Genomic DNA, 14132 nt, shown 5'->3' on the forward strand with positions numbered 1-14132 from the left:
TGTAATGTAGTGGCACAACCATGGCTAACTGTAGCCTCGACCTCCTGGGCTCAGGTGACCCTCCCAGCTCAGCCGCCTGAGTAGCTGGGACTACAGGAGTGAGCCACCACACCCAGATAATGTTTGTATTTTTTGTAGAGACAGGGTTTCACCATGTTTCCCAGGACGGTCTCAAACTACTGGGCTTAAGTGATGCGCCCGTCTAGTCCTCTCAAAATGCTAGGATTATAGGCATGAGTCACTGCGCTTGGCCTGGTATGTCTTGATAGTCATTTTTCCTTTGAGGACTGTTTAGATTCTGCAACAGTTAAGTCCCATTTCTGCTATTTTGTGTGTTTTGCATTTATACAACACTTTTAAAATAATAGCTGCTGAAATTACATGTGATATAAAACTATTATTTAAATCTGATTTATGAGGCTTTCATTTCTAACTTAAATAAGAAGCATTTTAAATGTGTTACAAGGTGCTCCTCTGCGGGCTAGACTAACCTAGGAGTTCAATCCTGTGCTCTAGAGCAGTGCTACAGTGATGGGAGTAATGGAGTATTCTGCATCTGTGCTGTCTGATACACTCGTCACCAGCCACATGTCAGTAATGAATATGTGGAATGTGGCAAGTGTGACTGTTGAACTGAATTTTAAATTGTTTTTAATTTTAATTAATTTAAATTAAAGTAGTGACATGTAGCTCGTGGCCACTGTGTTGGACAGCCCAGCTCGAGAATGTTCTGGTTTATTATATGAGTCACTTAGTAAAAGCCAGCTGCAGCATAGCCTACAACTTGGCAATTAGCCTTCCTCTAATAAAGATTCATTATCTTTATTATTATTTATTGTTAGTCTTTTTTCCATTTTGAAATTTTAGCATTGTGGAAGTAGTACCTGACAGTAGTTAAATACAGTAGAAATGTGTGGAAATAAAATTTGTTTGAACAGAATTCTATGTCCTAATTTATTTCAAAGAAAAAAGACTATTAAGTAACTAAGAAAAATAAAAAGAATTATTTAAGCCACTTAAAATGTAATTGACTCTTACCAAACTAATAGAATAGAGTATGTTTTACATATAATTACAATTTGGGGGGAGGTACCCCACGTTTAGCTTCTCAATTATGTTTTTATTAGGCAAATGTTAAATGAGTTTCCATTCCTGAAGCTATATCTACTGATGTAAGGTGAAACCATACTTGAAAGCACCTTGGATAGAAAGGGAAATTAGGGCTGGGCATGGTGGCTCACTCCTGTAATCCCAACACTTTGGGAGGCCAAGGCAGGTGGATTACTTGAGTCCAGGAGTTTGAAACCAGCCTGGGCAACATGGCAAAACCCTGTCTCTATAAAAAATTAGCTGGGCGTGCTGGCATGTGCCTGTGGTTCCCCAGAAACTTTGGAGGCTGAGGTGGGAAGATCCCTTAAGTCCAGGAGGTGGAGGTTGCAGTGAGCCAAGATCATGCCACTGCACTGCAGCCTGGGGGACAGAGAGAGACCCGTCTCAAAAAACAAAAACAAAAAAAACCGGAAGGGAAATTAGTAGTTTTCTACATGGATAATAAGCATACCTCTGACAATCTGACAGTTGACATAGACAACAAACTCATTTTTGTTGGAAAAAAACAATTTCTTTGTTTTGTAGGTGGGAATCTGTATTTTCAATGTAATTATTCAGTTGTTCAAGTCCTTAGTTCAAGCACACTTTTTTGGTTGTAGTTTAAACTTAGTAAACCATGAAGCCTAGAGTCACAGAGTTCAATATATTTGGTTTCCTAGCTCTGCGGAGTTTAGCAGGCATACTTGTTGCCAGTTAAGAGTTTCAGATATTAATGGCCATTGGAGAGTGCTGGTCATTGGGAGTACTGTGACAACATGAGGAGGGGAACCAAAATCAACAACTCCAAAAGATGGCTAAGGTACAAAAGAAGGAAAGTAAAGAGCAGGCTTAGAAGCTTCTAAGATGCGAGCCAGGCAACAGCTGCTGTGTGCTTTAGGAGCTGAGCTGCCACACACTGTGCCAGGGATTTTAAATTCCTTTCCAAATATTTTCAACAGCTTTAAAGTTTCTATTATTTATTTTTGCTGCGGTCTAGGTGTGATGAAATTGCTGATGTATAGCCAACTCTTTAGAATGAATCTGGCCTACAATGGAAGGAGATATTTATGGTCTACAGTGAGGGTTTTGTTCCTATCACAGCAAAAAAAAAAAAAAAAAGCCAGAATTTATGATAAATTGTTAGGATTGATAATAAATTGTCAAGATTTGCATTAATTGAGAGATGTGACTGAGCAAATACAGAGCCCCAAATAATAAATCACATTACTTTCATAAAATTAAGGGTTAAAGAGAGAATTAAATATAGTGTGACTCAAATCTTCTGCTTTCCTTCTTTTTGCTCTACCTCATAGGAAAGCATACACACATCCTATACATGTGTGTGTATTTATACAAATATAACTGGTATCTCCCAAGCCAACTTTACAAAAGCAGCTGTAGCATCCTTCAAGGTGGGCTAGAATTCACTCCTTGGAAAAATGTTAATTGAAGACTACTGCACAAGGCCGGGCGCGGTGGCTCAAGCCTGTAATCCCAGCACTTTGGGAGGCCGAGACGGGCGGATCACGAGGTCAGGAGATCGAGACCATCCTGGCTAACACGGTGAAACCCCGTCTCTACTAAAAAAATACAAAAATCTAGCCGGGCGAGGTGGCGGGCGCCTGTAGTCCCAGCTGCTCGGGAGGCTGAGGCAGGAGAATGGCGTAAACCCGGGAGGCGGAGCTTGCAGTGAGCTGAGATCCGGCCACTGCAGTCCAGCCTGGGCAACAGAGCAAGACTCCGTCTCAAAAAAAAAAAAAAAAAAAGACTACTGCACAAATAATAGGCCTATGTGTTTTCTCAGAGTATTTTGCATTTTTGCTTAATTATATGACAGATTTAGTTTAGTATGTCCCTTCTTTCTATTTCCCTTCCTTGTTTTAAGCTTTTGAACATTTTACTTCTGTGAGAATCAGAGGTGGTAACATTTTACACGTTCTTTGATCTGCAAATGATTTACAGGTGACTTGGTTTAAAATAACTAGATGATTCTCAGCTTTCTCATTTTTCTTCATCTTGGCATTGTAAGATGTCTAATTTCCTTTATTTCCATAGTGACACTGAAATGACTGCTCTTTGGTACAGTTCTCTAAGGGTTAAGTGCCAAAAAGCCAAGGTAAAACTTTGATTGGGTTCGGCCCCACAGCTTCTGTCCCACAAACATCTGTCTCTTCTAACCTCTATTTCTATCTAAGATGAGACAGAAGCAGACTTCCTGACTGTATCCTGGAGTTTTTGTTTAGGATTTATGTTAGTTTTAGGGTGCTTATGAAAATTCCTGTGTTTGTCAAGGTCAAGAATGGGTCCTTTTGAAAATATGAACAAGATAAGACACACACAGCTATAGAATATTATTTGTAGGAAATTATTAAACATAAAAATATTGGTCTGATCTTAAAGTAATGCATGTCAATATAATTTAGTGTCTGTTTTACATAGACTATCTTTAATTTTAATGGAAATGAGGTTATTTTCATTAGCTGCATAGATTATGAAAACCAAACTCGACTGTGAAACTACCCTGAGCTAAAGGAGGATAATTTAATAGAAGTTTTGGGAATAGGTCAGCCTTTGCATTGTGGAAAGAGATAGAATTGCTAGAAGAGAGCGTAAATGTATAAAATTAGCTATAAATGTAACTTGATTTTTTTCCTTTCTGATACTGGGAAGGAACATGAGCTCTGCAACGTCCAGTAGCAGCCTTTTCAGAGAAGCAAGTTTGGCTGATTACAAATAACCAGTTTGCTTATTTATCATGAATTGTGGAAGACACAAATGTCAGTACGTATTGTTCCTTCAATGTAACCTGTGCCAGTTGGCTGAAGTCTCAGAGGATTGCTTTGTCCCTTCCTCTGTCAGAACAGTGACTCTGTGTTAAGCCACTTCCTTCTGTGCATGAATGGAGAGATTTGGCCTCACCGTTATGAGCGGTCTCACAGGCATGAATGTTTATAATACACATCAAAGATCTCTCTTGAATGTTGTCTGGAAAATTGTTTTTGTTTGTTTTTTGAGTAATAGAAGGCTAATATTAGTGCTTGTTTGAGTACTAACCATAATAAAGGCATCAAGGCACAACGCAGATATGTATTAGCAACTCAAAAGAGTAAAATTTGAGACACCGTCCTTTTTGAATCTAGAAAACAAATGTCTTCCTCCCTGTTTTCTCTTAGCCCCAGTTTAATTAAAAATTAAGCCACAATAAAATATGGATAACTCATAAATAGTTAATATTAAACTACTGGCTACTGAGAAATCAGCTGCTAAAAAGTATTTCTTTATGCTACTAAGGTCACACCATGCAAAGACCAGTATTGCTGGTACTCCTTGAAGGAATTATGTCCCTGGTAACTGAATTCTGTGAATTGTCACTTTTTTCCTCATTGTATTAGGATCATTAGGAATTGAAGTTGTCATGTTCACGCTGCTTTAAAAAAAATTCCATTATACTTTTGAGTATGGTTTAATTCTTTATTCCTAAGGCAGTCAAAACTTCCCTCTCAGAAGTGAAACATTTTTCTCGTGTTGTGTGTTCCCATTTGGGCTAACCTAACATTTCTTTAGCTGATACTCTCCCAAGATAGTTGCCAAATTACTACCAATAGTCCTTCCATACCTGCTTTGGTGCCTTCTTTTGATAACCAAATAAACCACAGACTACTATGTCTAATTTTTACATATTCAAAGTGTCTTTGTCTTGCTGGTATTAAATGTTTGGGATTTATAGCATGAAGCCAATGCGGATTTCTGGTCCATGGAACGATGGTTTGACCGCAGCCCACCCCTCTTTGGGAAGGAATGTCTTTATGTTGGGTGGAGTGAAGGGCGTTGGGGGTAATGTACCACTTTAGCTGTATGTGCATGTGTTCTCTGCTGCAGGCTTGTCCATGCGATCGTGCCTGGAGCACTCTGGTTTCCAGGTGACAGACACGATTCACGGTATAGTATGAGACCTCTGAAGTTGGAGCATTCTCTACAGCTTTAATTTCTTTCTTTTAGTTCTTGGATTCAAGAATTGCTTTTAAAAAAGAAAGTTGTAATGCTTGTTAAGTAGCACCAGCTACAGTTTGTGCTGTGCTTAAAGAGGTACAGTGATTAAGATTTCAGAATGTTGTGTAATAAATATATCACTTTTTTTTTTTGTCCAAAGCAAATCAGATTCCTTTCTTCTGTTTCCTCAGTAGAAAATGACAAAATTTAGGCATTTTAGAAGTTTATGGGCCTCAACGTGATAACTTAATTGAAGTAATCAAGTTCTTCCTTCATACCACTTCCAGCATTAAGGAAACACCATATATATTTTGATATTTTGGTCAGAATTAGAAACAAACCTTCTTCTTTGTCCTTACCAGTCAGTGTGCTTTCATACACTGGGTACCTGAGACCTTAGGGAGCTCTGCAGTGCTGATCTGATGTAGTGAAGCACACTTCCTGTAAAGGTGTTGCTTACAAGTCAACCCTTGGGATACTTAGAGGGAAGGTATTTTATTTAGTCTTGGAAGTCTGGGGAGTATTGGGTCAGCAGGTTGCCCTGGATCAGACATACATTTTGAGAACTTCCTGAAATGGGCCTCTTTTATTTTTTTTTTTTTGGAAATGGAATCTCGCTCTGTTGCCCAGGCTGGAGTGCAGTGGCGCGATCTCAGCTCACGGCAACCTCCACCTCTTGAGTTCACGCCATTCTCCTACCTGAGCCTCCTGCGTAGCTGGGACTACAGACGCCCACCACCACGCCCAGCTAATTTTTTGTATTTTTAGTAGAGACAGGGTTTTACCGTGTTAGCCAGAATGGTCTTGATCTCCTGACCTCGCAATCCACCCGCCTCGGCCTCCCAAAGTGCTGGGATTACAGGCATGAGCCACCGCTTCTGGCCGAAATGGGCCTTTTAAAAACCTGGGTTTCCACTCACCTGTCTTTCTATTGGCTTATGTTGCTTAAAATGTTTTAGAAGTTCTAGTTTCCTAGGGATGTTCATCAAGTCATCCAATTTTGAAATTATTAGTGTCCAAAAAGATCAAGTTTGTTTTAGATTGGTCCTTGGGATAATTGAAGACACTCTAGAGACTACCATAAAATGTTAGAAATCACTTATCTGTTTAAATTCTTGTAATTCATATGTGCTCTTTAGATAATAACATAAGCTATACTTTAAATCATTGCATGAGATCTCACATTTTAATGTGTTCTGTAAAATGTTTTCAGAAAGTGCTATAAGTTGCCGGGCGTGGTGGCTCATGCCTGTAATCCCAGCACTTCGGGAGGCTGAGGCGAGCGGATCACCTGAGGTCAGGAGTTCAAGAAAGTGCTGTAAGAAGCCATAAAAGCAATAAATACAGGATGATTTCATTTTTTTCATAGAAATCAGGAAGAAATAAGGTTAGGGTCCATGATAACTCTGAGAGGAAAACATATTGCAAAGAAACCAAATGTTAATTGAAAGAGTTGCATAACTCTTTCAATTCTGTAGAATTGAACACATTCTATAGAGTCATGGTTCTCAGGCTTTTTCCTGCCCCACCTCTCCTGAGATGGAACATAGCTGCATCGTCAACAGGGACTCGGCAGGCCAGGGATTATAACAGCTGCCACCCCTGTATTAAAAATCATTTCTCTCCTAGAGGGTTGAGTGTGGTGAGATGACCAGGGTGGGTATTAAGGGTCTCTGAAGCCACGGGCTACCCAGTAAAGAAGCATGCCACTCCAAGACCAAATGGGCATCACAGCTACTGAATTGAATCCGAATGATGTACCACATGCTCCTGTTCTCAGGGTGAATACGATGGCCTGGGAGTTGTTCAGTACTCAGCTCAGGAAGGTAATACCAGATTAGTAGAAAGATGGATTATTTTCCCAGACCAAAATTTAGATATCCTAGAAATTAAGTCTAGGATTTTTTTTTTTTTTTTTGAGTAGGAATTTTTTTTTTTTTTTTTTTTTTTTTTTTTTTTTTTTTTTTTTGAGACAGCCTCACTCTGTCGCCCAAGCTGGAGTGCAATGGCATGGTCTTAGCTTGCTGCAACCTCTGCCTCTCAGGTTCAAGCGATTCTTGTGCCTCAGTCCCCTGAGTAGCTGGGATTAGAGGCATGCGCCACCACACCTGACTAATTTTTGTATTCTACGTAGAAACAAAGTTTCACCATGTTGGTCAGGCTGGTCTCAAATTCCCAACCTCAGGTGATCCTCCCACCTTGGCCTCCCAAAGTGCTGGGATTACAGGCATGAGCCACCGTGCCCAGAAAGGATTATTCTTACTTATTTGTTTATAGGTCTCAAAACATTTTTAAAAGGTCACAATCAATTTACTGTTTTATGTAAAGCCTTTAAAAGAGACAGTAAGGTGAATGATCCATTTAGTTATTTTTTGGTGAGGAAGGAGTGGTAGGAAGAAGAGAATGTTATCCATGTTTCTTAGTTTTCTTTTTTTGTATGTATTTTTCTTTTTTTCTATTAAAAAATGGATGGCACAAATTTTTTTCTACAAAAAACCTGTACTCTCATTTGTATATCATTTTAGTTCAGCAGCCACCATTATATTTAACAGTACCTGTTTCTATTCTGTATTATGATTTTTTTGTGCGTGTGTGAGATGAAGTCTCACTCTATTGCCCAGGCTGGAGTGCAGTGGGGCGATCTTGGCTCACTGCAATCTCCGCCTTCCAGGTTCAAGCCATTCTCCCGCCTCAGCCTTCCAAATAGCTGAGATTACAGGCGCCTGCCACCAGGCCTGGCTAATTTTTTTGTATTTTTAGTAGAGAAGAGATTTCACCATGTTGGCCAGGATAGTTTTGAACTCGTGACCTCAAATGATCTGCTCCCCCCTCAGCCTCCCAAAGTGCTAAGATTACAGACGTGAGCCACTGTGCCTGGCTCATATTATATTATCCATAATCAATAATGATTTGGTTTCTTAAATAGCATTTCCAATTTATTTTGCTGTTGATGACATGGTGTTCTTTGTAGCTGATTCATCACTTTTTAAAATCTGTCTCACAAGCAGCTCATGTAGGTAGTGGACCTTTAAAGACACTTTGAAGATAAATGTTTCAGATGTTAAAGATGTTTTAAATGACATTTAAATGATAGCTCTATGTGACTTAACGACACTTTCTTTATGCCACTTTCACCAATTCTTACTATGCACAGACTCTAGAGAAAACTGAGGTGCTGGTTTGTTTCATCTCCCAGTGGGGCTTTATTCATTTAGTCATAAACCTACTTCCCTCAGTATTAGAGAAGTCTTTCATTAAGTACTGGCCAAGTAAGTTTATTCTGTCTGATGGCTTCAATAGGTTAAAAGAAATACACCTGCTGTATTGTGGAACATTAGGTAACTTAAAGTAGGTTTTTGAATCCTAAAATCATATAACACAAAATACGATAAAGGGATGTCTCTTCCTTCTTGGTCCTGGAGTTGTCTTACTACTTACTGACTTTTTAAAATTTTATTTTATGAGACGGAGTCTCGCTTTGTCGCCAGGCTGGAGTACAGTGGTGTGATCTTGGCTCACTGCAACCTCAGCCTCCTGGGTTTAAGCGATTCTCCTGCCTCAGCTTCCCGAGTAGCTGAGACTACAGGCGCACATCACCACACCCAGCTAATTTTTGTATTTTTAGTAGAGAGGGGGTTTCACCATTTGGCAAGCATGGTCTCTATCTCTTGACCTCGTGATCTGCCCGCCTCGGCCTCCCAAACTGTTGGGATTACAGGCATGAGCCACCGTGCCTGGCCCATTTTATTTTTAAAGCATGAAGTAGAAGATTTTGAAAACCCATGCTCTATAATATGAACATTTACTGCTTTTCATAGTCTCATTTAAAATACAAAGTCTAAATAGCCGGGCGTGGTGGCGCACACCTGTAATCCCAACTACTCAGGAGGCTGAGGTGGGAGAATCACTTGAACCCAGGAGGTAGAGGTTGCAATGAGCTGAGATCGCACCACTGCACTCTAGCCTAGGTGACAGAATGAGACGCTGTATCAAAAACAAAAAACAAAACAAAACCCAAAGCCTTAAAATGCAATTTTGTTAGAAAAGTAAACATTTGAAACCTTGCACCAAATGTATTTATTATAAAAATAATACAAGCTTTTAAGCACTTTTTAAAGTATAGAAGTATTTAAAGTAAAAATGAAGGTCCTCTATTTTTTCATTTTACTCCCTAGCTAATATAATTTAGACTTTCAGGAATTTCATTTTTAAATTTAAAAGTTCTTGGCCAATCAAAAAATCTTTTTCAGGCTGGTCATGGCAGCTCATGCCTGTAATCTCAGCCCTTTGGGAGACTGTGGCAGGAGGATCACTTGAACTCAGGAGTTCAAGAGCAGCCTGGGTAACACAGTGAGATCCCACCTCTACAAGAAAAAAAAAAAAGGCCAGGTATGGTGACACATGCCTGTGGTCCTGCTACTTAGGAGGCTAAGACAGGAGGATTGCTCGACCTGGGGAAGTCGAGACTGCAGTGAGCCCTATTCCTGCCACTGCACTCCAGCCTGAGAGACAGAGCGAGACCCAGTCTCCAAATTTTTCTTTAAAGTTTCACCTCTTAAAAGCTAGCTTTAAAATAGTAATTACGCCTCCTTTATTAATGCCGTCACTGTAGCCTCTTTTATTTCCTACATCACAGGCTAATGAATATATGACTCTAACTTAAGATTCTCTTGAAAACTAAGCCCAAAATAGGAAGGAAAGAAAGGTGGGAGGAAGCCAGTGGCAATATATTTTTTATTATTATGTGCCTTTTAAGTGTAGAATTCAGTGGTTTTCAGTATATTTATGGAGTTGGGTGTCTTAGGCATAATTGAGACATTCTGATTTCTTAGGTCTTGAAATTTCAATGTTTATTTTTTTAAAGTTTTTATTATGGGGAATTTCAGATATACCCTAAAGTAGAAGAGTATAATGAACCCTAGTGTCCATTCTTCATCTTCCCCTCACCAGCCAATCTTCTTCCATCTTTTCCCTCATTTACTCCCCCAGGGTTATTTTGAAGCAAATTCCAGGTGTTATATTATTCTGTAAATGTTTCAGTCTGTATCTATACAAGATGATTTTTTAAAAATGACCACAGTAATGTTCACATTAAAAAAATTTAATAATTACTTAATATTAAATAACCAGTGTTCAAATTTCTAATAAATGTAAAAAGCTTAGTTTTGTTTTATAACTTATAGAAGATAATTTTTATTAACTTGTTAGAGAAAAGTTTGATGTCATACTAAATATACAATGTATTTTAATATCTGCTTCAAATGAATTTATGTCACTGAAGTAAAATCCCACAGATGATTATATATATACTTATATATATACATATAGATATATATATATTTTTTGGAGTCAGAGTTTTGCTCTTGTCACCTAGGCTGGAGTGCAGTGGCATGATCTCAGCTCACTGCAACGTCTTCCTCTGGGGTTCAAGTGATTCTCCTGCCTCAGCCTCCTGAGTAACTGGGATTACAGGCACGTGCCACTATGCCCGGCTAATTTTTTTGTATTTTTAGTAGAGTTGGAGTTTCACCATGTTGGTCAGGCTGATCTCAAGCTCCTGACCTGAGATGATCCACCTGCCTCAGCCTCCCAAAGTGCTGGGGTTACAGGCGTGGGCCACCGCGCCCGGCCCCAAAATGTATTTAACTTCCTGTCTTCCTGGACGAAAAAGTTCTTCTCTTACCTTTCCATGAATATCCACTTGGTTTGAGATTTCCTGGTCTTACACTTCTTATTTACAGGACTTAGGGAGACTGAACATTCTGTACTGAGGAAACAGAACAGAGGGCTGGATATTGCAGAAGTCCATCTTGCCTTCATAATGGTGCTCTTTTGGTATAAGTAATGAATTCATCTGGAGGTGGACTGAGGGGGAGTGGGCAGGGGAGATTATCATGGAATTTACTACCACTTATAGTGCCAATATGTTTAAAGAAAGGCAAGGCCTTGGGGACTCAGCCAATTTTTAACTTTGGATGAAGTAACTTGCTTTTGAGAGCACCATTAGATAAGGGAAAGGGACTTCTGATGGCTAAATAACCCATTAACTGTATCTCCCTAAGAAGATACAGTTAGAGTAACAACAGCATAGGAATAACCATAGTCATTTAGAATTGTGTACAGGTCAAATCCCGTTACAACGATTTCAGAAGAGTATCAAACTTTCTTATTTGTCTTAAAGCTTATACTGCAAAGTATTAATATGTAATATATCATAGAACTTTTTTATTCTTTGGGGAAAAAAGCACAAGGACTTCTGAAGGGGCATTTCTAATTAACCCCACGGCTAGCTTCCTTGTTACCAAGATCCTGGATGGGAATTTGCTGTTGCTGGTTGGCTGCATGGCACCAGGCAGCTCCTTGGGCTCACTTGCCTCGTGCTGTACCGCTCTGGAGCGTTCATTTATTCATGCAGCCTAAAAAGTGTAGTGGGCATCAAGATTTGCTTGGTGCTCTGGGAGAAGACTAACATCAAGAAAAGATGCAGTCCCTATTCATTAGGAATTTACAGACTGCTTGGAAGGGGCGACCACCAAAGCAGAGTCTAAGGTAACAGTGCAGTCACGAGAGTATTTGGAATTAGGGTGAAGTGAAGCTTTCCAGTGCTTACCACATCGCACATCAAATCATCTGCAAAGATCTGAAAGCATTTTTGTAGTATTTTGATTTTTATAACCTTCATTGTAACGGGATTTAACGTGTAACATCTTTTCATTAGAGAACTGCAGATTACACAAATGAAAATATCATAAATCCCCATTTGTACTTTCTGTACTTTGTACCAAGTATACTTAACTGTATACTAAATATAGTATTGAATATGTATCAGTGCAAATATTAAGAGTCTTTTGCAAATAGATTTATGAACATGGGTACTTCTTTTGTTTACTTTTGTATTGAGTAAGATAGAACATGTACTGTTTATACAAAACATGCATTAAAATGTCTGGAATGTTATTTCAGTGTGTGATGGATGAGTGGTTGCTTTAAATCACTAGGTTTTTGATTGGTGCTAGAGTAGCTGGTGTTGCTTAACGTGGCATTTTTTTTCCTGTCCACACTTTCCACCCTTGGTACAGGTATTTTTGATAAAGCTGTGGAATGGAAAGGTATGTTTTTCATGGGATGTTCAAGAATCTGTTACATTAAATTTTTTTAAAGAGGTTTCCTTTATGGGATTCCTTTTGGGTCTGGCTTAAGCAGACTTAGTTTAATTGTAACAAGTAACATTTTTAGAGGCAGTGTTTGAGTATAAAAGTTTGTCATGACACAAGTTTCTGACTTGACTTTTCCCCATTCCCTTATTAAAGATAGTACGAAGGATTTTAAAGCATTTGGGGTGGGGGGTTGCTCTTAAAATGTATGATCTGTGCCATGAAGAATGTAGCCCAAGGGTTGTTTATGGTAGTTAATGATCTAGTGTGTTGTTATTGCTAGAATCCTGGTTACCATAAATTTGCAATTTCATTGAGGAAAGTGATGTAAAAGTATTTCTTAATATATTAATATGTGAAATAATTTTAGAGACTTTATTAAATTCACACAGTCCTCTTTATGGTGGAGGAACAGTTCAGCTTGAGCTGGTGACCGACTGAACTAGAGGGGTTACTCCGGGAAAGTGGCGAGTCGGCAGGGCATGTCTGCACAGATTTTGTGCCAGGTTTCCTGCCTGCACAGCACTTTCTTCTCTGTCCGAGTTCTGTGCTGACCACAGCTGTCCACAGGCATGTTTACACTCCCTGTTCTTGCAGGTTGACTTGAGAGAACCACGTAGCTAAATTGGTGAGAGACTCAGCCTGACCGCTTGTCTTTAGAAGGCCTGATTGGAAGAGTGCACTCTATTGACTTTCCTCTAACAATGAAATTGTGAAAGGTACATGGGGCGGCTGTGAGACGTGCAGCTATCGGGTCTCACCGGCACATCCCTTTTCTCGTAAAGCAATGAAGCACTTTCTAAGGCGTTGGTACTAGTGCTGGAGGCTGCTGGTGCGTTAGATGCTGCCCGTCACATCGGTGGGCTGAGAAATCTTCCTTAAAGACCTGTGATGTTTTGTAAACCCTGACTGTTCTGGTGGTTGCAAAGTTAGTGTTTGTTCAGTGTTCCCCATCTCACTGGAAGTGTTTCCTTTTTCTCATTCATAGAGATCCTGTAATAAAGAGGGATCCGAACAAGCTCAGAAAGAAAATGAATTTCACGTAAGTAATTGAGTCTTTCTGCATCTGTTTGAGATGTGAACTGGTGTTAGCCACCCTTTGCTACTCCAGGGCTTGGCAGTGTCTCTTATCTACCCTTGGAAAATCCTGATCTATCTTTCTGCCAGGAGGGGCTCTTGGTATATTTATTGGAAGCCACCTTGCAGAGACTGAGTGAGCAGTGGGTATTCCTCTTTCCTCCTGAGAGTGTAGACTGTGGAAGTTTGGTGTCTTTATGGCAATCGAAACAGCAATGGGATGCTGGCAGATGGCAGCAGGGGAGCATTCGTGTGTGGTACCCAATGTGGAGGCCTTGGCTGCCGCTGCTGTGATGCCTTTCTCACCCCCTCTTGGTCGTACCCACGGCCCAGTGGTTTTGGTGACCACCCTTTTTCCCTGGGCAAGCAGCAGTGTTTTTCCTATGCATGATACCCAAGTTGGAAAAGCTTCTTCCTAGTCTTAGAGAATGTGACCCCACTCTGTGAAACTCGCATGTGCAGATGGCTTGAGGCCGAGAGCACTGATGGATGGAGCCTCAGAAGCAGGGGTCTGGGGTGTTGGTCTGCATGCCCCAGCGTAAGCACCTTTTGAGCATCTCTGCCGTTACGTGCAGGCTCACAGAGAAGGGTGCATGTGCACACATGCCCAACATACGTGGATCTAAGATATAGATACACGTACACATCGCTACATCACTTTTACCAATTGTAAAATTTTTTTTTTTTTTTTTTTTTTTTGAGACGGAGTCTCGCTCTGGCGCCCAGGCTGGAGTGCAGTGGCCGGATCTCAGCTCACTGCAGGCTCCGCCTCCCGGGTTCACGCAATTCTCCTGCCTCAGCCTCCCCAGTAGCTGGGACTAC

At 40.1% G+C, this 14132-nt stretch overlaps 1 protein-coding gene across 10 annotated transcripts in view; it reads left to right on the forward strand.

Annotated features, from left to right (window-relative positions):
- The window catches only part of CHKA (choline kinase alpha), a 72932-nt gene that overhangs the window by 26906 nt on the left and 31894 nt on the right, over positions 1-14132 (forward strand). For 5 of the 10 annotated variants that reach the window (XR_012422977.1, XR_012422978.1, XR_012422975.1 and 2 more), the window contains exon 3: positions 13222-13275. Coding sequence is in view for 4 of the 10 variants with exons in the window: in XM_045372260.3 (XP_045228195.1) it covers positions 13222-13275 (54 nt within the window). In the remaining 6 variants the exon portion in view is untranslated. Of the gene's footprint in view, positions 1-12158; positions 12189-12838; positions 12953-13221; positions 13276-14132 lie in introns of those variants that run through there. The other 5 variants (XR_012422976.1, XR_012422974.1, XM_045372259.3 and 2 more) reach the window with 2 other exon arrangements.

Source organism: Macaca fascicularis, chromosome 14, assembly GCF_037993035.2.
Source record: "Macaca fascicularis isolate 582-1 chromosome 14, T2T-MFA8v1.1".
NCBI lineage: Eukaryota > Metazoa > Chordata > Mammalia > Primates > Cercopithecidae > Macaca > Macaca fascicularis.